Source organism: Vanessa cardui, chromosome 4 (assembly GCF_905220365.1).
Source record: "Vanessa cardui chromosome 4, ilVanCard2.1, whole genome shotgun sequence".
Classification (NCBI taxonomy): Eukaryota; Metazoa; Arthropoda; class Insecta; order Lepidoptera; family Nymphalidae; genus Vanessa; species Vanessa cardui.
This window is the reverse complement of record NC_061126.1, coordinates 14,061,195-14,087,355: the sequence shown is the minus strand read 5'-3', so window position 1 is coordinate 14,087,355 and position 26,161 is coordinate 14,061,195. Positions and strand designations below refer to the sequence as shown.

General features: G+C 32.3%; 2 protein-coding genes across 5 annotated transcripts in view; both read right to left on the bottom strand.

Moving 5' to 3' along the window:
- The window catches only part of LOC124544002 (protein scalloped), an 84,876-nt gene extending 63,482 nt beyond the window's left edge, over positions 1 to 21,394 (bottom strand). For 2 of the 4 annotated variants that reach the window (XM_047122348.1, XM_047122349.1), the window contains exons 1-2: positions 21,099 to 21,394; positions 11,871 to 11,947 (exon numbers count right to left, since the gene is read on the bottom strand). In XM_047122348.1, coding sequence (XP_046978304.1) covers positions 11,871 to 11,904 — 34 coding nt within the window. In that variant the 5' untranslated portion in view covers positions 11,905 to 11,947; positions 21,099 to 21,394. The remainder of the gene's footprint in view (positions 1 to 11,870; positions 11,948 to 21,098) is intronic. The other 2 variants (XM_047122352.1, XM_047122350.1) reach the window with 2 other exon arrangements.
- A 1,011-nt stretch (positions 21,395 to 22,405) lies between these two features.
- Positions 22,406 to 26,053, bottom strand: LOC124544522 (post-GPI attachment to proteins factor 2-like). The gene is made up of 6 exons (XM_047123120.1): positions 25,456 to 26,053; positions 25,249 to 25,380; positions 24,972 to 25,133; positions 24,774 to 24,879; positions 24,480 to 24,686; positions 22,406 to 24,282 (listed from the first exon to the last, which is right to left on the bottom strand). Exons 1-6 carry the CDS (start codon positions 25,564 to 25,566, stop codon positions 24,152 to 24,154), a joined length of 849 nt encoding a protein of 282 aa, XP_046979076.1. The 5' UTR covers positions 25,567 to 26,053; the 3' UTR covers positions 22,406 to 24,151.
- Positions 26,054 to 26,161: the final 108 nt, after the last annotated feature.

Below are 26,161 nucleotides of genomic sequence, written 5' to 3'. Positions count from 1 at the left end.
CGACCCCGGAGGTCGTCAAGACATCTTCGTCATCAACTATATATCTTAAGCATCTAGAATGATCTAAAAGTACATAAAAACCTCTAATCGTGATTATATATAGGACAACAATGTGCATTATGTATAAACATCAGCATAAAGGTCTCGTCAGAAGAGAACGTATACATTACAATGCCACGGTGAGAAAGCTCGTTCGTGCGCCGGCGCCGAGTCTGCGGCACAATTCGAGCGACCCAGAGTTTGCGACATCAGGATAGGGCGTCATAGATACTAAGGATTGATCTTAAAAGGTCAAAGTTAAATATCAGCTTAGAACTAGCCTTTTAACTGCGTACCGCTTGGAATACGACACGAAACGTATTGTGATTTACTAGAATTATAAATAAATAAGCACTTCTATATGCTAAGTGATAAACAAAAATTGATGATTTTTTTAAATTTATAGGATGATTGATAAATGATGCTTAGAGGAAAGTGAAAGGCTGTATTTAAAAAATAAATATTATTAAAAATATAAAATTATTTCCCGAGTGCGACTGTACATAACGAAACTAAGTTTAACTTTCCTGTTACCTGTTGTTAAACTTAAGATACAAATACAGGCTTTAATTTAAAAAAAAAATTGTATTAATATCTAACCAAAACAATCTTAAAGTGGAATAAGTTTACTTTATCTACAGTCTTAAAAAAAAAACTAAATCTCATGTAAAACTGGAAAGCTATGATATCAGATCACAGTCACTTATTGGAAATTAATACTCCTGCTATAAATATCTGCAGGATTTATCGAAGGAAACGCATTTCAATACTAAAACAATATTACCTTGTAGCCATTAAACAATAAACGCAACCACGTTAAATTATATTTATTTATCTCTGCAACCGATTTCATTTCACAACACTATGTAAATGTTTATCCATATCGGGCCGAGGAAAATACAATAAGTAATATTTTAAGCGGTAGTCGTCGAATATGACCTTTTGTCAAATAACAATGGTGGCGACAGTCGACAAAAAACAGTCTTAGAAATGAATAGAAAAGTTACAAAATGAGCAGTTAAATTACTAGTAACAGATAAGAAAAGGAAAGTCTACAATGAGATGAAACCATACGGGTCCCTGATTGAATTGGTCGAAGAGCAGCTCTGTACACAAGACTTGCATTTAGCAGGATACGTTGGTCCCGACGGCAAAATGTAAACACAACAGCGATTACAACAATAACGCCTTAATGAACGGCAGTTTCGAACTTTATATTGCGGAACGTGTGTTTACATTGTATACAGGAAAACAAATATTACGCTATATAAGACACTGGTTTATGTACGTACATTACATCACATTGCACGTATTTGTATGAGATGAATCATTGTATGATAATAATATAATGAATGGCAATAAATTATGAATTAATAGATGAGACAGAAGCTGTAAAAGAAAAAGTAATAACGCGAATAGAGGAGCGAACATAATAAGCTCGGCCCACGCGCCGATGAATCATGCGCCCGCGCCTGCGCCCGCGCCGCCCGTTGCCTCAACACAACGAGAACAGCAAAAACATTACCTACTTTTGAATAAGTTCCCTTTCTCTTTCTACACCTCCGACGCTGCACTCGGTTCGGGGCCATTCATTACACCAACAAAACGAATCATGCTCGTAAATAAATTGTTACCGATTTCAATAAATAATGCAAATGTGTGGGAATATACGAATGATGCTTCTTTTAAAAGTTACACGGTACACGCCGTTAACCGTTCATATTTTTAAATATATCTGGTTTTCGTTGAGAACGCTCAACGTTTTTGTTTATTCGAGAACATGCCAAATGGCACATAAACACTTAAAAAGCGGTAAATCCACGACAAGTAAAACGTCCTTTCACCGATACGCTTTTGAAAACACGAATAAAATCAAGCATCAAAAACTCGATTTAATAAATTATAATAATATCGTGAATATCGTTTTGGTTTGATAGAAAATATATTACAATTTATAATTGTCTATACGTACAATAAGTAAACTGTCAACGTTTTGCACGTGTTATTGTATTGAGCAATGATGTTAATTTAATTATTAAGTAGATATTGTATTTCTATTAAATGATATCTATTTGCGTTCTCAATTTAAACGAACTTAAAGCCTTTAACTCATAACCATTCAATGATATGTTGATAACAGTTCGACTATTACACAAGTACTCTATAAAAGTAATATTTACTTATTAATTTGAACATTAATATAGTGTCACATAATGTCGAGTCATTGCAGTCAAAGCGTGACGAAGTTGAACGAGTGACCATGAAGTGCGTAGAGCGGCCGGTCTCCAGCGCTGTACGTAAAAACGGTGACTCACTGAGCGAGATGGGACATTCGCGGAGCCATAAGTTAGAGCAGGACGCGGGATATGAGAAAACCGGTTTAAGATTTCGAGTTTCAATCCGATATGCTCCTGTCTCAGTCAACTTTGCTTGAGTAGAGCTGTTCCGCTGTTGTTTAAAAACGGGAGGATGAATTAGAACTCGCTTTTTACTTTTTTTCACGTAAGAGTTTTAATAAATGAGAATTTATGTGCCCGTTCGAGCGTCGAGGCTGCTTAAATGTTGTCGTAAATGCTTATTAAAGCAATTAGTTACAACTCGCCACAGCACTTTCACTGAGTCTTAAAAATAAAATCGTTTTGAATTGGCCAAATGACATCTTATCTTTTATAGGGTTACCTACTGAGCACTTTCTTTATCTACAGTCTGTGGAGCGGTGATGTCACCACTACTTTAGTCTCTTATCTTGTCGCTGATAAAGCCCTGAGTTAGGAATGTTTTGTTACGTTTGTGTGCTAACAAACGATGCACTTGCCAGATTGTTACTTGTAAATATGACGTATATTATGTGAAACGTCAATTAGCCACCCAATGGACGACGATTTATTGTGTGATATTAATTAAATGTAAGTAGGCGTACAAACAGAAACGAGTGTCGCGTGTTCAGATTAGCAAAACGAGTGGCAATCGCTGAAGAAAGTCTACAAAGATTACAGGAATTTTCCGACTCGGTGGAAATGATCGCGTCTCGGTGAATCATTACGTGTTTTTGTAGCACTTCGCTTGCGGAGAAAACGCTAGACTCAATTTCATACAAAACGTTATTATAGTGGCAATTTAAATTGCTGTTTAAATTTTGCTCGTACCTTTGTTGACGGTCGGACCGTCGGACGGTCGTTGGCCACTTTTATTTCGCAACAGAGGACGACTATGAACTTATTCACACGTGAATGAAAGTTTGAAGAGGTTGTCGTTTATAAAAAAGACTTTTTTTGGCAACAACGATAATTAAATTGAATTCGACTAAAATTTCCGGTTGAATTAGTCAAAGTTTAAATATTTTAAAGTGTTTATAATTAAAGAGGCAAAAATGCCACGCTAAGTTCGCAACAGCGGATTTAAATCTGAATATCGTCGTGTCGTATTGATTATTCGACATGCCTGGTTGATTTCGCTCGCCGTCTCGAATCACGTGGTCATTATTAAATCTCATTATTGTACGGATATCATATTAATGATACATCAATTAGTTTAATGAAAATAATCATATAACGAAAGTTTATCATTAACATTATAAAATGACACATGCTTTATATAAACATTACGCTAACGTAATACTTAATGAAACATAAAATCATTATAAAGCAATTGAGCTGAACCGATATAATGATAAGATACAAAATGCGTACGTGAAGTAAAATGTATTCAAAAACCACAGACTTTATTGTCTGCTATCAGAGTAAAACTTAAATGAACGTTGTCTAACTAAAACATAGCTTAAGCAAACCTCACTTAAACATGAAAGACGTGCCTGGATTAGAAATAAAGACAGAACAAGGCATAATTTTATTGTAAGGCAACTATCGTTAAGGCTACTGTTACGACAGTGCTTGGACAACCGGTTTAACTGCGTCCGTTGAATCAACTCCATCAACCTTAGCGCCATAGACCGAGAGCACTCAATACAACATGAACCATTTAAGATCACATTGCTTTCTCTCCTTATCGATCGCGTTTTAAATCGTTATTAATTTCTTATCAGATGATAACACTCGTTTTAACGGATGGCGATTTCTTTAATGTTTTATGTCTGAATAAGGAGAGTAAATATTGTTTTAGCTTATTCTATGAGTTTGTTCAGACAATAATTTATTGTTGCTCTGGATTTTTTCATAAATAGATCTATTTCAATTTGCCCATAATAAAAGATTAATTAGGAATTCGAATGGAATAGACAAAACATAGCATATTGGTATAATGTATATTATTTTAAACTAATGTCATGGTCAAGGGTCGTTACGAACGGCGATACAAAGGTTAAAGTTGCAATTCAAATGCCATTAAAATAACTCGAAGATTCTAGAGTTGATAACTTTGTTGCTTTCAAATCTATACAGTGAATCATCGAAGTACATGATATTAAATATCATGTTTAAAGTGATACACAAATTTAATGTATACTCGTAAATATCGCCGCTGGCTACCGTGCCAAGACGCTAAGCTTCCTGCAATATGAATTCGCTGTCACGATTCCAAAAACAATTGATGCTAATTTATGTTTGATATCTTCTAATTAATTACGTATATTTTATAACGACACGTCTTTTTCCCAGAATAAAGCGATTTGAAGCTTTTGAGATGTTTACTCAAAACGAATGAATATTGCTATTTAAATATCTTTAAAACAAATCGTTTTGTTGAAGTAAAAGCGTTGGAGTTTGCGTATGGGAATTACGTTTGTTTAATAACAATTTCGTTTGCATTTTGATCGCAAACTTTATCAATATAATCAGCAGCGTTATTTGTATTTATTTAAATTGTAATTGATTATTCAATCATTGGCAAAGCGCAATGAATCTTTTTATATGCATGCTCAAATTATCGCGAGTGCGAGTGCCAGCAGAATTGTGATTGATGTCTGATGGTTCGTGATGGGCACGTGAGCCGTGCAGATCTACGGCTGAACATCAGCATCTCAACACGTATATGCTAATCTAATTGGCTCAACGATACTAACATCGACTTCCTGTCTGATTGAAATTAGCCAAAATCGAAGCGATCCGCCACCGAAAATTATGCAGTGGCGTGCTGAAAATTACCCTGAATTTAGAAATGGGTAATTGTCGAAATTTAGCGCTGGAGGGTGCGCACCTGCAGGCGCCGCGATTCATTCATGAGACCGAGGCAAACGAGAGGCCGAGAACAATCCGCGTCAGATAATAACAGTTGGCTTTTCTTAGAATCAGTACGGTGTGGAGGCTTCGGCGGAGGATATTATGTCGTCCCTCTCGCACTGGAGGCGTGTGAGCGAGAGCGCGTGGGCGGGGCGAGCGGTGTTATGTCACGCCGGGGCCGATAGAGGCGTCCGAAGTCGTGGCTCGCATGCTGCACTCACTGCATCCGTTGTACTTCCCGACTCTTTATTATTAACGTTCGTAAAAGAAGCCGAGGTCAGTGTGAGATGAACAATACTCGAGCGCGCTTTTACAAGACTCTTATTTATCTTTGAGCTTCCGTGAAAACAGATTTTTTTAGTTCAAACTTATTCCTACAACTTGGAGTAATTAACGATGCAATTAATTAAAGACTTAGTAGTTACATAAAATACAAATTATCAAATCAATTCGAATTCATTAATAACAAGATTGTTACAATACATTATTGTGTTACAAATTATCTGTCATAGAAAGGCGGGCAAAGTTTGAATAATTATACTCAATATTAATGCTCATGAAACATTTTATAACTCATCAATTCTTATCAATATGTCAATATCAATAATTGAAGAACAATTCATTCATCAACTCTTAAATAATATATTTATGATTTTTCATATATTAAAAAAAAAAATATCTTACCGAACATTTACAAGGCTCGAGAAGAAATAACCAAAAATTCGCTAAAACCTCAAACTACTTACTATTTTATTAGTTAGGAGTCTAGGGGAACTAATTTTGCAAGTATTTGGTATATTTTTTTCTGAATAAAAAGCAACTTACGTTATATTCCAGGCTATCTGTCTCGAAACTAAATTTCATTGACATCTGTTTAGCCATTGTGTTAATTTATAACAAAAATCCATCCAAAATTTTAGATTTGTAATATTCGCAAGATATTTATTGTGTGAGGATGAATTCAACGCGTACTTCAAATTCGCGACTTGCAATATTTCACGCTTTGATACCAGGAAGTATACCGGAGTGTCTCTATCAAAAATTTATTGAATATTTAGCAACTTCGATTTAAAAATCAAATCAAATCAAAATACTCTTTATTGTACACCAGTAAATAAATCACATATACACGGTTAGATGAAAGATGTACAAGAGGCGGCCTTATCGCTAACACAGCGATCTCTTCCAGGCAACCTTAAGGTAGAGGTAAGGTAGATTTATTTCAAACTCTTTGGCGAAACCGCAAAGTGCTGCTTGTCGTACATTATTAAACTTAAATTTAACACACTTATACTGTAGCACAAAAACTATTTCCAACGAATTAGTATCGAAAGCAGACAAGTCGCTGAAGGTAATTGGCCAATCAATCGTTTGCTATAAACATCCCGAAAACCAATTAACCCCAAGTAATGGTATCGAAACGCTGACGATTTGTCTGACTTTAAAGGAGCGAGAATTTCTTACTTTATACGAATCTTCTCTTCGTTTTTCAAACTAATTCGAATCGGAAAAGAACACAAGCGACCAAAACATGTTTACAATTATTTGTATTGTTAGTGTATTAATTGGTTTAGATTACATTAACTTTAAGTGCCGCTGTACATTCATTGGTCGATAACAGCTGATGACGCGATAAATGTCCAATCAGCGTTCAGATTAAAGCTAAAATAGTTAATCTGACTTTGATCAACGTTTCAGTAACACAATCTAAAATATAATACCTACACTTACACTACTACACAAATTTCCATTGTAACAGTGTTGCTATTACCATTTTTGAAGGCATAATTGTTTTCCTATTTTCCTTTCACAAGCGTATAGCGCTATTGAAACTAAATTTGTAGAATCGATTACACAAATATCGATATACAATTAAATATAACGTTCTATCGAATATAAAATAGCAGCGAGCGTACTTCGTTCGGACATTCGTTTTTTAATGGTTGTCTAAAAATAAATACCAGTTTGTTTTAACGATCAATCTGACGTTAGCATCGATCACAACATACCTTGAAGTTCTCACGGTATCAAATCAGAACTATCTTAGAAACAGACAATTGTATATTGACCTTAATAATGGTGGGGCGATAAAATATTAATCCGATCGAACCAACGTTACTGTTAACAGCTGAAGCTTTATCGTATATTAATATTTATTTATTAATATCACTTATCTAGTAATGAAAACATTGTTAAGGAAATGATAGTACTGTATCTGATTAAAATCAAGTCGTGTCAACTATGAACGGACAAATATAAATGTTTACAAATTTGTTTTACTATGGTTCCACAGATCTACGGATTAGTCCATAGCGACACTGCTAGCAAAGGTCTTCTCAGAATGAAAATGAAACATTTCCTTTTGGATAAATTCTTTCACCAAATATAAACAAAAATTAAACATATGACATCTCTGTAGTTCCCGGAATTAAACCTAGGATTTCGAGTTAGTATCCACTGTGCCATATCGATCCATAAATAATACATTTACTGCCACTTAATTCTATTAGCGAGTAGTAATAAAGATAGATTATAATCTTACTAATTTCAGAATTGAAACGTACCGACGTAAACGTATGTAAGTCAAGTACGACCATATTTACATGATTAATAGATAACATTTGTAACGTTATAACTGAACGTTATATGATAATGACAACATTTTATATTATACTACATTTTCTTTTCAATAAAACATTTATTTACAAATGATTTTTCACATTACATCATCACAAGTATATCATACTATTTTTTTTAAACTTTAAAGTTTAAATCGTTAATAATTCAACTCTACCATTTTTGTCAATATTAGCACATTTCAATATTTAAACGACTATTCTCTTTCGAATTATAAACATAAGGTTGATTATCCCTTAAAAAATTTCTTCACATAAACTTTTTTTTTTTTTTTAATTGTAAATTGTGCAGATGCACATGATAAAACAGCTTAGACACAAACACTCTATGAAATAAGAACCACTTATAACTTCCAACCATATCTCATAACATAATGTATTCTAATTCAAGATGAAATGTAAATTATATATTGATTGTTTTTTTTTTTCATATATATTCAGAACAGATTAACATTACGTTGGTGTAAAACAACAAATTAAATGTCTTGCAAAAATTAACTTGAAAACGTTTATTTTGATTCTTACGTCACAAATAAAAGACCCAAATAATATGTATTTATTATCAATCAATTTTAGCGCGCTGAAAGGCTTCATTGCTAATATTAATGTTTAGTTAAAATCTTATTCTTTATCTTAATACGATGACTTACATAACGCATGCGTTGTTATCGAAATATAATCTTGAACTTGATACCCGTATCCCATCGGCAATCTTATCAATGTACGATGTTAAAATTATCATCAAAACACGAAAACGTTTTTCTTTCGTTTAACAGTATATACAGATTTCTAATTTGGTTGTATTTATAAAAGCTTTTTTTTAATAACCCTAGAGTTATCATTCATCATGTCATTATTTTCTCGATACGATCAGAACGTGATATGCGACATATTTTATGATTACAGCATCAAAATAGGTCTTTACGAATGAGATGTTATAGCTATTATTGTTTAATATATTGGGTTCAGGCGGCAGGCAGGAGTCTGGTGCGAATAGCCGGAGAAAGACCACAGTGGCGTGCACTTGGAGAGGCCTATGTCGATATATAGATGATGACAATGGTGATATTGGGTTCCTGATTATCATATCAGGTATGATTTCATGAACCGCACATGTCAATTGATTAAGAAAAAAAAAACAATCTATAAAAGCAGTTTCTTTTAATATCTGCCATGGCCAAATTATTTGCACGTTCGAATCTTTTGGAAAAGGTTTCATTTAAATATAACTCAACGAGTTAAACATAAATACATAATTGTGTTAAGTTATGCAAATATACGCCCAGTTTAAAATATCATTACGAAATTGATGTTAATTTCTGAAACGAAATTATACAAAGCGCGAGCGTCCAATAACATTATTCTTATAATAATACCTAAACAAATTATTAAAACTAACACTTCTGTGTTAACTTTCAAGGAAATCGCACGAGAATCGTATTAAACACTAATTTGTGTTACCGAAAAAAACCGTGACGTCACAGTTTTGTTATCATTAATTTCGCAGAAAAGATAGGCAGCGATAAGAATTGGACAGGAATTATAATTAAGCGAGATAATGGCCTTAATAGATGAGTAACAACATCGAGCCACTAATTACTGTTTTTTGGAACTTCTAATGGACAATGCAATTGGGTAGAAGTTGTTATAAATTTACCATACAAAAAATATTTCAAATATTCAACTATTTGAGTTTTTATTAGCTTTTATTTGCGCTAAGTTGCGCCCGCGTTTATATTTATTTGATTGTTTTTAAAAAAGGAATACAGAAACTAATTATTAACAAACAAGTAAATAAACTTCAGCTATTATAATGTATCGTATGGGTGAATCGCATACAACTGTTTTTTAACCTGTATCACCCAATATGTTTCAACTAACAAATAAAGCTGAAATTTTAAAGTCTAAAGCATCCGACTACTGGTCATAAAATTAACTATCTTCATTTATTTGTTTTTAAATAATTTACATATTCTTTTGTAATGTTATACTAACGCTTAGTTTGACGAAATCCCACGAGTATACCCGATTGTGTCTAAAAGCGCCAGCGTTGTTTTCGCTGTTTGAGAATCGGCTGTTAATTGTATTAACATAATTACATAATGTATTTGCATGTTTAATATTAAATAATAAATAAACAATCTATATATGATATAAGTCACCGCAATCAGAATCATCATTTTGGAAACGCGGGAAAACTGTTACATACATCCAAGTTAGTACACGAGTTTACTATTTTAGTAAAGTCTATACATATTTACATGTAGAAATATAATTAATATTTAATACTTTAAATATAGCGCAACCATATAGATAGTGTTTTGTGACGTAATATAAATCTTAAAAGTAGATAGGCGAAAGTAATTCCGTCTTATGTCTTAATAAAACGACAAAATTACTGAACAGTTCTTAATCTAATTTGACGTGAGACTTCCTGTATTAATAAGCTACTGTATCATAAGTTTAACACGGACATACACGAAGGAAATAGCTAGTTATAATAAAATTAAACCTCGTTTCAATAAGGACCGGCGGCTATAATAATAATTATAATACAGTAAATAACAAGAAAGGACAATTTAAAGAACACAAAGACATAAAATTTTTATTGTACTAGAAAGCAGTTATGGTGGCATAATTATTTGACACATTTATTATCGAAAAGCCCGCTTGCTTATTATATATAGCCTTAAGTTAATCAAGTGGAGAACTATGATCAATAAACTTACTCGTGGAACATTTCTATATCTTAAATCCAATAGATAAATTTAATCAAGGCGATAAACAGAACGATAAATGTTAAACACAAAACACTTTTACGATATTCTTTTATATTAATGTAATTTTAATTACAACAACAAAAACAATAGCCTATCAATGTCCCACTATTGGGCCTTAGCCCAAGCCTCATCTCCCTTTGATAAAGTTTGGAGCATATTATTTTAATTAGCGAATTTGAAAAAGGAATTGGATTCGTATATTTTTTTTCTAGGCATAAGTATATGTATCTGGACCCTAATCTAGTAAAGAAATAAATAAATATCTAGTAAATATGAGACAACATCACATACATTACTCTGATCCCAATGTAAGTAGCTGAAGCACTTGTGTTATGGAAATCAGAAGTAACGACGGTACCACAAACACCCAGACCCAAGACAACATAGAAAACTAATGGTAATCTACATCGACTCGGCCAGGAATCGAACCCGGGACCTCAGCCTGGCGTACCCATGAAAACCGGTGTACACACCACTCGACCATGGAGGTCGTCGTTTAATCGCGATTCCAAACATTTTTGATATTGTATTTACTATAGTAAAGTCTATACCAAACACAAGAGGACAAAATCTAAATATAGAAAATTTGACAACAAATGACGCGATGTCATTGGTCGAGGGCTTGAATAATATATATTAATATTATAAATGTGAAAGTGTCTGTCTGTTTTTTTCTTATTCACGACCAAACCAATGAACCGAATTAGATGAAATTTGGTGTGGAGCAAATTTGAACTTCAAGGAAGATTATATACGCTACATTTTTGCCTAACACATGTCAATCATCCCTCTAAACACGAGCGAAGCCGCGGGCAACAATTAGTCTATGATGCTGTTATCGTTACTTTAGAAATAAAATTAAAGTAGTTATCAATAGTTAAGTGGAAGAACTGTTAGTATTGTACAGATTACCAATGTAAATGGAAAACGTTTGTTATGATTTCTTTAATTGGAATATAGAAGGTTCATCTATGTAGTTCTACAACTACATAGATGAACCTTCTATATTTAAATTAGGATATAAATGTTTTTAAAAATAAATGTTGTTGTATAAAACAATTTGTTAATATAGTCATAAACCTTTTTCTTTATTTATTCCAACCTTAACAAAGAAACTAAAGTTAAAGAAATCAAACATAAATAGGCCTTTTTGTCTTCGTCGACCTAACACATGCATATATATTTTTTAAAGATGTTTCTCGAAAATATAATAATTATATTCAAAGCATATCTTAGCTTACCAAGATTCGCGTAGTACCCAGCAGGATGCATCATGAGCGTAACGATCACCGCAGTAAATTTTCCATTTGTCACTTACCTATAACGAACAAAAACGTAAAATAAAACAAACTATACAAAAAATAAAAACATAAAAACGAAAATAAAATTTCGCAAAAACAGACGTCCTCGGTTCACATTATGCTTACTTTTAATGTTGCGAAATTAAGTCATTCTTAATACTAATTATATTACTTTCCATGGCACCTTAATTGGTCAGTGACCTAAATAAAATATTTTCGAAATTTTACATACCTAAACGAAAAAAAAAAAACAAAAATATCTTGTATAATACATACATAAGGTAATTAAAATCTTGACTGCATGTTATATAAAACTTTTTGAGACAGCTAAGTTCAATCAAAAATCAACTATTGACAGTATGATTATCAGTTAACATCGACAATGAAGCAATAATCGACAAACGAAGAGACATTTCATTTTGGCATTGAATTATGCGCTCACATTGTCCGATGTGCAGGGAATATTCGGCATAGGGGCAAATTCAAGCAAGGGTTGCATATTCAGGCCGAGGCATGCGGAGGCGAGCACACGTGGCTTCCACGACTGCCTGCCTCGGAATCTGACCAAATGCCCATCGGTGCCCGATTGTTAGCTAAATAGCTACGGCTTATTTATGAGCTGCACTGTTTGCGTCGAGAACAATGCACAAGAGGACTGGAAGAGGAATTTTCCGCTATATATATTTTTATATAATTGATAACTTAATACCGCTTTCGAACAAAGACGTTCGCGAATATTGCGTAAATAAATACGTGTAAATTCAATGTGTACTAACAAAGCGAAATAGTTTGTTCTGGCGATAATCCTAATAAATAGCAATTTACTTCGTGACAAACGATCTGCGTTGCGTCGCTTAGTTTGGAAATCGTGTATACTTGTATTATTGTTAATTATATACACAATTCACCGAGACGTTAAACATACGATTTATTGTCAGCTAACTAGAACAGTGATACATCTCGCGAGATTTGTACGTCACACGTCGTAATGTTATGAATGCTCGGAAACATTGAAAGGTGAAAAATTGTTTGTCACCATTTCGGCGGTATTCGTCAATTCGAAACAAAAGACGAACGAACATTTAAATCTTTAGACTAAAAAGTAATTAATGATTTTATTCGATTTAAAGTTTTTAATTCTAAATTCAAATAATAAATAACATGTACAGTTTGACGTATCGTAGTTAACCTAGAAGGGCAAACATATGAATTAATTTCAAATGGTTCATGTATTAATCGTACTTTAACGGCGTTGTCGAATGTTATTAAAGTTTAATTGGCATATGTAATGGTATTGCATTGCTGTCTAACGTGAACTTAATCCATAACATCACATAAACAACTTTATATCTCGATTCAACAACCTATAGACCAGATCAGGGATATTAATTTCAGCTTGCGATGGCGTAATAACTATGTAATAACGAGCTCTCACTTGCACGTAAAGTCGATATATTATTTAGCACGCTTCCATTTAATACCTGTAATAAAGCCTAAATTATTAGGAACTACTTAGCGCATACTTCATAGAAAATATTTAACTTAGAAAATGCCATACCGATCGGCGATATTCTTAATTTTTTTGAAGGTATGTATGAGAAATTTTAATTAAGGCGGCAACGAAGTATTTACTAAGCGTCACTTAAATAAGTTTACGGGTTGAAAAATCGACTCTTGTTCTCCTTAAATACAGGAGAGCAATATCATTCAAATGCCGATCAAAGTGAGAGATACTCGTAATCGAGCTTTAGATCTATTGGAGCGGCTTTTCGGTTTTCGGTCCAAAACGGCAGAAACGCGTTTTACTCGACATTATGCTTTTAGTCGTAACTTATCACTATATCAAATCTAGCGCGGTGATTATGAAACAATGGGACGTTAATAAAAACGCTACTTGTACTGGAGCGAAGCATGAAAATGTTCCGTTTCTATGAAATTTGTCGTTTGCGTTACGTAGTTAAACTAATTTCCTCTGTTGCTAAGTAATCATTCTGAATTCATAAACGGAATTGTGAAATAAAATTACAAAATTTTGTTCACATACTTTATAAAGGTAACCCATTTAAAATATTATTTTCATTCCTTTTTTTTTTCATAAAAATTTTTTTTTTTTTTCGTGTAATTATAATAGCTCATAGGCTCGAATTAACTATGTCTATCACAGTGTGACCTGTTTACCGTATTGAGGGATATTTGGGATTATCACAAGAACGTGATTATTTTAGCTATCTATACAAAATCACGCACTGATAAAGCATATTTTTGCATTTCATTGTTCATTAAAAACAAATGAGTCTTTTGTTAATGAAGATAAAATATTCAATGGTGTTAATGAAAATGATGTAACTTTTTTAAATATGATATCTGCTATTCATTGTATTTATGCTTCATACTATTTCAGAGTAATATCGATTGAATCTAAGTTCAAACATTGCAGGATCAAAATTACGTGTACGAAAACCAGTTTGTCAGTGTTCAGTTACTCAATTTCTCGTCTGTATAGACTGGCGTAAACGGAAAGCTTATAAATTCAACCAATTTATAAATAAAATATATGCTATTTAAAATAAAATAATACCTTTTTAAGAAAAACATACTTCGGAGAAATTGTTACCAGTTCAAACTGGGCATAGGTATTTCATTTTCTAGTCTACCGATTGGGTACGTCAGATTTTAATCTTAGGAAATATGTCGAGTATAAAATAAATTAATCATTGTTCATTAGCTGTCCAGTCACGAGTCGCATCTTTCGGTCAGTGATGCGGTGCTAGATGAAAAAGCAACAGCCGAGGTCCAATGCGAGGTATGCGTGGAATGGCAGGGGCATCCGGGCGGCAGCGATTGTTACCAGTTATCACTGAATGTTTTCCACCGGGGTATTTTGTGTCGCTACAAAAAACCACATAAAGGGCGGGCGCGGCTCGTTTGAGACACCGCCCCTGTGGGAAAATCGTCGCCAGAAAACAGCGAGCAAATAAATTATAAACTCTCTCACGTGGAACGCGATCCGGCATGTACTTTTATTTGTATAAAACTCATAAACAGCGGGGATGCGCTGCAGTTGTGCACGTTTAACTTGCACCGCTTCGGGAGTATCTAGCGACGCTTGAATGAGCTTCGAATGTGTGTTGAAACGAGGTAAATTTTAGATCACTCCAGTTGTACGGAGGTTTTGCACGTGCGACGTGGAGGCGCAGTCGGCTTTCGTAAATGTCGCACGATCTGACGGCACCAGGGTATCATTAGCGAAAACGTAGCGTCCCGGAATAGAACTGACAGCGGAACGATTGCAGCGCCCGTGATGGATGGCGGGAGTCGGCCGGGTTATTACTGCCGGCTTAATATCCTCGCCCGAAGAAAATTAGACGATAATGAAAAAATGTGGCTAATCGTGTGTGGTAATCGCATAATTTAAAACGCTTTTTATTAAACATTATATGTGACGTCATTGTTTTAACTGTTTCCTAATAACTTGAAATAAAACTAATGCTTAAGTAACGTTACGTAAAATATATACGATAAACTTTTATTGTAATATACATTGTAGATTAACTGAAACATAAATTGGTTATATTTCCATGATATGGGTGTGTTCTTCGATGTAACATAAAACAGGCGAACGAGTTGACTAGAGATCGCTTCGAAGCCGCGCGTTCATGTCGCTCACATTGAAAACTTGCAGAAAATGCAACGGCGATAAGAAAAAATTCAGTCCGCCCGAGCACATATAAGTACGGTGCATTGACGGTGACATTCCATGGGGAATACTTCGCATATCGAGACTTAAAGTAACCATTTACCGATTGCAGATAGGTACGCCAGGGCCGGCCGAGTAATCTGGTCAGATCGCTTCACTCGCATACTTGTTGCTACATATTATACTTAACCTAAATAAGCAAGAAATAATTCTTTTAATGTTAGTTTAACGTTTCTACATCGTTACGTTTAATTAAAATAATAAATTAGTTATATTTATTTAAAAACTGTTTCATTGTTTATGATTTTTATTTCATTACGATATACTGTGAGTAGTGTAAGATTTTTTCAAAGGAATAAAAATGTTCCTCAATATAGCCGTCGTTAAAGTAACTTAGTTACGGCTAACCGTTAGACTTGTAGTGGAATAACAAAAAAAAGCGGTCCCGTCATGACGCCATTAACTATATCCTTGTCTTTCTAAGGATTTTCTCTATCATTAGAGAGAGATAATAGGATTTAATATAGGTACCTCTCCTATTATGAGTTGCGTTTAATTTATCGTGCGACAGCCGCGCCGCTTCGCTCTAGCAACCCAAAAGCGTTGCAACATTAATCTTTACAGACTAAGAACTGTCTGAAACTCAACGGAGCTTTGGTTGAATGCCCAAAAAATAAATACAATATTTTATTATGTAACGTTTGAAACATATACTCAATGTGAAATTTAAATTAACTCTTGTAGATTGAATACTTCAATAATTTAATCTGTATCTATTTTTTTTATTAGGTAAATAATAATTAATAAATATTTTAATATTATCTGTATAATATTTAGTGAGAAGTTTTATGTAAAAAGGTTTTAATAATGGAGAAAGGTTTGGATTACAAATTTCGAACAATGTTTTTATCTGTTAAAGGCGGGAGATGTGATGACTTTTTTTATTTAATTAAATACTTCGAAGTGAGCTTCAGATTAGGGGATCAAATTAACGGGACCTGAGAATCAATATTATAGTCTGTCCTTTGTAATTCACCGCAGGATATTCAAATTTAGTATCTCGATAATTACACTGACGCATTAACTATTATTAAATACCTATAAGGCTTGGTATTTGCTACCTATGGTATTGACTGTGACCACAATTATACTACTATTTGGAGGTCATTATAATGTGTCTAATGTACTTGCTTTTAAATAACCATAGATAATTAAAAATAAAAAAAATATTCTATATTCAAATGTGTTCTTGTATCGTTTGTATTGTCACGTTATGATCCTATATGTTTTATTTTATTTTAACTTATCTTCAGCTCAATTGTAGGAAATACACTTTATTAAATCTTTAAAATCCAACTATAATTAAATGTATGGAAAACAAGTACAACTCTATTACAATTTGGTGTCAATTAATTTCGGCATTATCAATTTCAAATGTTTTTTTTTTACTCAAGAGACAAAAGTTACAATGCAAGCTTGCCCTGAATTATCAAATATTTATAACAAGTGATTGTAAATGATTTCGTATATAATTGAATTAAGTAAAACTAATTGACAATAGTATCTGAAAACGAATTATTTAACTGGTTCTGTATTCAACTTTATTTGAACTTATTTTCTCTTTCCGTCGTTTATTTAATTTATCTAAGGACAGCCAAAATTGAAAAATGTTGAGTATACATAAAAATCTCTTATTAAGAAAGCTTATATAATCTAAAAGTAAAATATATGAACATTTATTAAAATAAAATAGGAAACTAAAATTAAACCAATAAAAAATATTTTATCTTTATGTTGGCAATAACATTTAAAGTTGCATTGTTATGAAATTAAATGTTAATGTAAATATTTTAATAGTTAGCGGAAGAAATTCCGCACAATCAAGTAAAAACAGCTATTAAAAACCAGTGTATTTAATAACAATATTATATAGATCAGGGCTGTCCAAGCAGATCCCGGGTCTATAAAAATTACAATATTTACTGGTAGACTACAAACCATGTATATATGTAAGTTTTGATTGCTTATTTGTTCCGGATACAAGGAAATGATAAGCTTAGAAGATCTATATTATGTATATTACAAGTTGCTTATTATATATGACGTGCGGTGTCAATGGAACCAGAAAAAAATATACGAACGCGAGCGCTTCCTTTCGTAACAAGTCGGGACGGGTGTCTAAGCTAGACAGCTATCTATAAAATAAACACAAAGTTAATAAAATAGGGCATCGTTTTTTTACACAAAAGCTGGTTATTTTTAAACTAGCAACGTCCAAGACAAAAGGTTACGTACTCACGAGCCATCGGACAATCAAAGCGAGCTCGGACCCAATTGTGAAATAAAACGCACAAATAACAAGTTTAATTAAATCGCCAAGAGCGGCACAGAGGGAGCTGTGCGGGAACAATTCCAACTAAAACGATAGTTTAACAAGTGAAGTCAAAGTAAGCTTCATATCGAATGCTACCTGCAATACGCAGAGTTCAATCGTGAAAATTATTGCACAACTCGTCTAATTTCGCTTTCACGGGATACATCCGACGAGTTTGTTGAACTGAAATATGTTTTACACTAAGAGCTATTTTCATATACTTTACATTTTGTTATTCGTTTATTTTTTTATGCAATTCAAATCGTTCCGTCGAAACATTTGTATTGAATTATGTACACGCGATATAAAAAAAGTAACTGTATACTTTATTTTAACAGATATATCTGTCTGTATGTATGTTAACCCTTCAACCGTAATCTGAATGAAAAAATGATAATACGGGTTTAATAATTACATATGTATTTACTGGATAAAAAAATATTACGTGAACGGAGACGCGAAACACAACTAGTCTATTAAATCATCTATTATTGATGATGATTATGATATTGTTTAGAAATGCCTTTTTGATATACATATATACCTAGCGATCATAAACCGGATAGTTTTTGGCTCAATCGCAATTTATTTTATTTAAGCGATCACGTACATATGTATGTTTGTTTAATATAACTTATAATACAAATGTAAGCGTTTCGCGGATATGTCGCAATTAATTTCATATGACATCAATTTTCGTATAACAATAATCCCCGAGTAGCCATTTCTATGGAGAGCAAAATTAAGATAAATAAGAGGTAAGGAGTGGGTCCTTTCGCTTAAATCTCTCGTGCTTATAAATTCGTCTTATACAACAACGTTGGGTTAACTAAATATATACTCTACGTACGTTATTTTACGGTTTATTTTACAGTGACAGTGACGAGGGTTCCATGCGATAGTAATCTACAAATAGGAGTCCGAGAATAGAGCGAGGCTACTGGATACTCGTCGCAATCATATCTCCAGCTAGAGCAGCATAATTTTTCAACGCGTAGTCTTGCTATAAACCATTGGCTCATGTTTATGTATGCTCATCAAGTATCATAACTCGTTAATTTGTCACAATGATACATTTCGAATAACGAACTACCCAACTAAGACTTACAACTCGAAATAAAAGCACGTACGCGAACGGTGTACCGAGTTCTTTTTTTAAATTACTTAATTTCATTGATAAAAAAAAAACGTTTAAAATTTAAATGACTATTCCATTTTTGAATTAGAGAATTCTCAATAAGCTATTATTAGGCACCTCGTAATGCTTGACATGTAATGGCTTTGATTCGTGGCCGGTGAGTTTGTTCGGGGATTAGGGTGTCTCACAGGTCAATAAGAGCAGGTAGCGTAACCTCACGGTGGCCGCCTTATTTACTACATCAGAACCTTTATCTATTTAACTTTTACTGTACATTATTAATGAACACAGAATTTAATAATGAATCTAGTATTTATGTACTAAAAATATAATATTACCATCGTTGAGTAATATGCTTCCCAGAAACTACAAACATTATATATTAATAGGAAACTTTACTAAAATAATAATGACATAAATTATAACGAGCGTACATCGTTTCTGATCAGAAAGTACATTTTATTATATATATTGTATTTTGTTAATAATTTTATATATTTATACTAGCGACCCGGCCCGGCGTCGCAAGTAAATGTACTACAGAATTGGTTTGTTTACTACATCACATTAGAAACTTCTAAAATTATAAGTGTTTCTCTCCTATATTGTCGATGTATATAATAAACAAAAACCTTTCTATCAAATTACTCTATCTATTAAAAAGAATCGCATCAAAATCCATTGCATAATTTTAAAGATCTAAGCATACATAGAGTCGGACAGGTATAAGCGACTTTATTTTATACAAAGTAAAGATAAAGAATCAAATAAAATGAATAGAATAGAAAAATAAATTCGTGTGAATTCAATATTCGTGCGACAGCGACGTGATAAATCGTGCTAGATCGGCCATTAGGTGCGACGCCGCGTGAGGGCTCCAAGTGTCAGCAGTTTACACGTCTTATTGCTTGTCGCTCCGTCGCGACGCGCAATAAAAACATCAAGCGTTCTCACCAAAATAACTCTTGGCACCCATTCGAGAGACCGACGGATACGAAAGTAAAGAACCGCAAACTAGTGATGTGAGCGAAGTACATCACTAACCTTAGTTTGTTTTCAAATTATATTTATATGTTTTATCGAATCTATGAAAAAAATATCGATTTCTATAAAACAAGGATCTCATAACTTAATACAAAGTATCTTAAGTATTATTCCATACGTATAATATGATTATCAAGTTTTCGCGCCCATTTTAATTTTAGCTTAAAATAGGTATTACGTATTTCTTGACAAATCACAAGATAGTTAAAAAGTATTCAAAGTGATTAGAAAAGTATAAAATATTGTTTCGAAATATTTATGTATAAAACTACATTACGATACACGCCCATATATTATGATACTGAACAATAAAATACTACATAATTCCATAAAATTCCATAGAATAAGTCTTTTATTATAATAAAATACATTAATATTCATTATAAGAACACGTAAGACGTAAATAAATTATATTTAAACTTATAAAATGTAACGCCTTTTTTAATATATACTTAATTGTAATTATATTTCCACACAATTTATTTTAACTTGTCATAAAATAAATTCTAGTATATTTTTAAGTCGTTATAAATACTACAAGACATCGTAAAAACTTTATCATAAAATTAATTACGAGTTGAAATATTTAACTAATAATGTAAAAAACTTTTATAGAAATAGAATTTTTTTGCTATGAAATAACCGAAAAACCGCTTTAATTTATTTATCGAAATTTATTTTAAAATAATTTATTTATAAAACGAAAATTATATTAAAAATCCAATCCACGAGTTTTATAAGTATTTTGAAAATTAAAACAAATTGAAATGAATAAGCTAGCTAGATGTATTTAATTTATGTCCGTACACCGAAGTAACTTAAGTTCAAATAGAATACGCGGCATGACTTAGGAATTCGCAAAAATATTTAAGGAATTTGTTTGTTTATCTTCGCTGAATAGTGATAAATACTCACGCCTTGGATAAAATTTCGAGTAATAACAGTCCATTTCACCCTTAAAAAAAATCACTGCATAAATATCAATTACACTGTTTAATTTGTTTACCGATCACTCGCGCATTACATGTAAAACGTTTGACATTTCATAAATTAAGCTGACAAGTGTCATCCCCGCGCGCGGAATACGTCAAATCGCATACAGCCACCAACGCGACTGAAGTGTATCACGGGCGAACGATACCATACCGCGTCTTTCGAAAATTGCGCCATCTCAGTAAGCACACTCGAGCAAAATTTAACAACACAAAAACACCTTGAGCACACTTCATGCTTACTAGCTTTCATAAACGTCCAAAACTTAAAACTAGATAATGTTTACATCGCGAAATGCCGACACCCGAACGACCGGAAGTCGAAGCGAAGCAAACGCGACAACTATGTAAAATATTGCAGGATCGCGATCGCATTGTTGACATTCCCGAATAAAAATCACCAAAATCTTGAGTTAGTTGTATGAAAAACACTGTAAAATAATTTTTACTCACCTATTTCAAACTTCGAAGATGTAGTGTAGGGGCGAATTTTGATTAAATGTCAATTTAAGAGTGAATTTAAAGAATATACTCTTATTGGTATGCGAAGAATGGCACAAAGAATCCCGACAACGCACGCGACGAATGCGCACCTCGTTTGCGCATATGCTGACACAACTTCATGGATGTTACTCCCCTTGCCCCGCGCTCACCCGGTTTTCTTTGTTAGTGTGCGTGACTAGAGTGGTCAAACGTGAAATTTTGTGCATGTATACACACACACAAATACAAATTTATACCTGCGTAGCTCCCGTTCGCCGCCATCTTTGTTACGAGTAGTTACGACGAAAAACGAGCATTCTCTATTTTGATATGTCAAGGTACCCAACGCCATCTAGGCGAAAGCTTATGAAGCTACAATTTGCCACTAGATGTCATTTCTTATTGGAGCTAAAAATACTTGTCGATGTACTTAGAATTAGAATACGAACTTCATAAATGGATAAAATAAAATACTTTTTTTTCAATTCGAATAGGAACTTTTTTCGGTAATACCATAGATAATACACATGTACTGGGTAATACGGTATTTCATTGAAAAGTAACTAATCTTAAATATTGTTATTTTAGTTGATTTTTATTATTTCTAGCATTACAAGACTTAATAATCATTTTAGATAGTTGTTTATTTATTACTTAAAGGGGGGCAATAAAAAGATTAATAATAATAAAAAGAAAATTTCATGTATCGTCTATTTCATTCATCTACAATGTAATAAAAAATCAGCATAAAATGTACAGCACTTTATTTCTTCAACAAACTTCAATAGTACACGCGTAACGTTTTTAAAAATTCGTTTGACATCGATAGATAATAATTAAAATTTATTCGAAACTTTTACGGGGATATGTTTGAAATGTAATATAATTAATTACCTAATCATATTTTAAAATAATTATTTATTACTGTAAGATAATTAAAATGGTTAAATCTATGTAAGGTAAAAAGTTAAAATGGTGTTGTGCCTATATATACCTATAATTATTAAATAACAGCTTATACAAAACAAGCATTATAAACTTGTTGCAAAAACAATTCCCTTAATATCAATTTATAAATGGAATATAAATAAACACTTATAAAATAAAATATAAAAACATAACTTTGCGCTTTTGGAAATTGTGACATCTATTATTAAATTATAACAGTTTTTGTGAACAAAATCGTTTAACAAAGTTTTATTCATTAAACACAAATATAAACGTTTAAAATTCAACAGACTATATAATATATATGTATGTAATTTAATAATAACAGTAAATAGTAATAGCTACGTTGAATACATTCGCTACATTTTGAGCTACTATATTAATAAAGTTACTTTTAAAATTAATGTAATAACTTACAAACAATACATAATATTATAATACTTCATACAAGTTATATGTAACGTGGATTTAAAATTAGGTCATCTTCTTCAACATTTTTACACTACAATTTTATAATATTAAGCTAATAAATATTAAATACGTTCAAAAGCAAATGAAACAAGTGAGTGTAAACACTTATTGTAAAACAAAAATACAAACGCTTATAATCTCTTTCTTTTCCGAAATAGATACTTAAAACATTTTTCCAAGAGCTTTTTCCTTTTCATTTAATTGGAAAACACAGTGGCACATTATGCCTATTTAATTTGGGCATTTTTTTGTGTGATGAAATTAATTTAAAAGCATTGTTGCCGTCTTCTTAACCGAATGTAGTATTTAAAACTAATGAATAGCTTAACAGTTTAACTTAACCTCAAATTAACAATGCTTAATATAATAATTACTTATTCATTTCATTGTGATTTATATTATAGCTCCAATAAGTGCGACATATTGGCCCGAAGAAAGTCCGAGACATTCGCATATCAAACAGGATTAAAAAACAAAAAGTAATTGACTTTATATGTTTATAAAGACTAAAATTAAATTGGAAAATTACGTAGTAAGTTGAGATGCCTCGTCTCACTCCTTACGTCGTCACAATCCTTAGACTAGAGATGCGCTTTTTAGATCGTTGAAACAATGTCTTCGCTGCGTTGTTGACTAAGTAAATCTGACTGGCCAACTTAAATTGTGAGCGTATCATACCTACTTAATAGTGTATCGAATAATTAAGCTTAAATATTTCGTCACAATTGTATAAATTTTCCAGCAGTATTCGTTTTTATATAAAGTAAATCCAACTATTATTTAGGCACCCAAATTTTGTAATTTCTATCAAAACATTTTTTATAATAAATAGCATATTATAAATTATTTTTTTCTTATTGTTAGCGAGAATAAAACTCTATAGTTTTGAGTTTCTATCAAAAGACTTGAGCTCACGAGTGCATCAATTATAAACTAATTAAAAATTATATATTTTTAAGCTATTCAAATATAGGTAGAAGAAACCCGTATCTTACACTCTCAAAGTTTTTTGAAGAACGTACGTTTGCCGTTATTTTACTTTTTTAAATTCTATCTTACTACATCACTCATAAATTACTTGGTCTTGTGATGAGTGGGGCATATAACTTGCAGTTCGTGTACTGGAAGGTCCCGAACCACAACAGCGTGAAAAGCCATATTTGCTGTTGCAAGGATGTACTCGCAAACAGAGAACCATGTAAATGCTGAAACGTAAAAGTACAATAAATTATATAAACGAAATTTTCAATTAATTACACAACAAATAGCATGGACAAAGATAAACAGGGCTTAAGAAGGATTAAATAGATGAGCGTATTAAGTAAATTCTATGTATAATTGATATATTAGAGTTAATATACAGTAGAGTTAATATTCTAAACGAATAATAAAAAAGGCTTACCGAGCGGCCGACAGAGCAACCGGTGCCTTAGAAAAAAAAATATAAGGCCGAGTGTAGCGGCTATGGCTACAAAAAACAATATCCACACGATTTTATTGGTGCGTACTGGCTCTACGGAGTCATTTCCTATGCAACCCACACGTGCGCGACACAGCATGTGCAGTAAAGTAGCTATCATGAATACTATGAAAATTTTTTCGTGTATGACTGGAAGGTAAAAAATATTTAAAATTATTCATAAAATTATTTTATTCTTTCTTGGCATAATATTAATTTAAAAAAAAAAAATCTTACAATAGTTTTCTCTATTGGAAACATAAGTAACACCTGTGAGAGCAAATAGTTCAATTAAATTTAACCAGTAACAAGCCTCTCCTAATTTTGTTGCTAAATTACGCATCTGAAAGAAAAAAACATTAAAATATAGAACAAAATAAAAAAGTACTAAGTACTAGTTTAAAATAATATTTAAGATCCATATGTTTAACTCACCCTTTCCTCAGTTATGTACGAAGTTCTTTCTCTATGGTAGTTATAATATAGCGAACCTATTAACAGTCTTGGTCCAAGGTGGTATGCAATGCAAATTCTCCATATATATCTTTGTGGGCTGATTCCCGTAATTGCACTTATTGATGGAACTACATTATAAACCTAAGAATACATCAAGTATTAATAATAATATCGACATTCGACAACTCTAATTGTCTTGGTTACTGTTTCGATTTGAATAATTGGTCAAAAATAATTGCCATGTGGTGTAACTTACCCTACAATGTGTTTCATGTATATCATCTGCTTGAAATATTGACGCTGTCACATAACAAAACATTAAAGCGCCTAGTGGAAGCCAAAGGGCAGTTAAACATATTTTCCTTAGAGAGCATGACCAAAGCAATCCCTGAAGAAATAAAATATGTATTAGAATTCCATTTTACTCCATGAGAGCTTACTAAGTGCGTAATATCAGATGCACCTTGTAGTCTAAAATAGCAACGGTTCTGTTGGTAATATTTAATTCGTTTGTGCGGTCAGTTACGCGATTATTTGAATTCGTCGTTATCTCTACTTGTGCGTCATTTCCCATTTTCCTTCTCACTCTATTTTAACCAACAGTTTCATAATTAATCAACAATATTTAACCGATATTTAATGTTTTTGCTTGGTTCATTGTCACTTTATATATATTTTGTTAGGCGGAGCACATTATTAACAAATTACAAGCTTATTTAATTGCGTTCTAGAATTCATTTTAACGCAATACATTGTTTGCGCCAAACATTTTAGATTTTCTATGAAATACAATGATAAAACGAATGTCTTCACTAGAGGCGTGGATAGAATGAAGTTATATGGACTTGCGCATTCAGAACTTAACTTTCATACAAATTTATCATATAGCTAGATAATAACAGAATAAGTATAATAAGAATAAAAGCTTTGAAACTATATTATCAATACTAATCTTTCGTAGGAAGTTTATTTTTAATCATTAACTAACTCGTCATAAATATATTATATATGTTTTATTTTACTAAAACAGACACTGACAAATATTTAAAACACAATAGTAACAAATATATATAATAATTCAAGAAATATATTGAAATAGAAGAAAGTTAATGAAACACTTATATAAATAATTATGTAATCGATTTATACGAAAATATAACTTTAGCTAG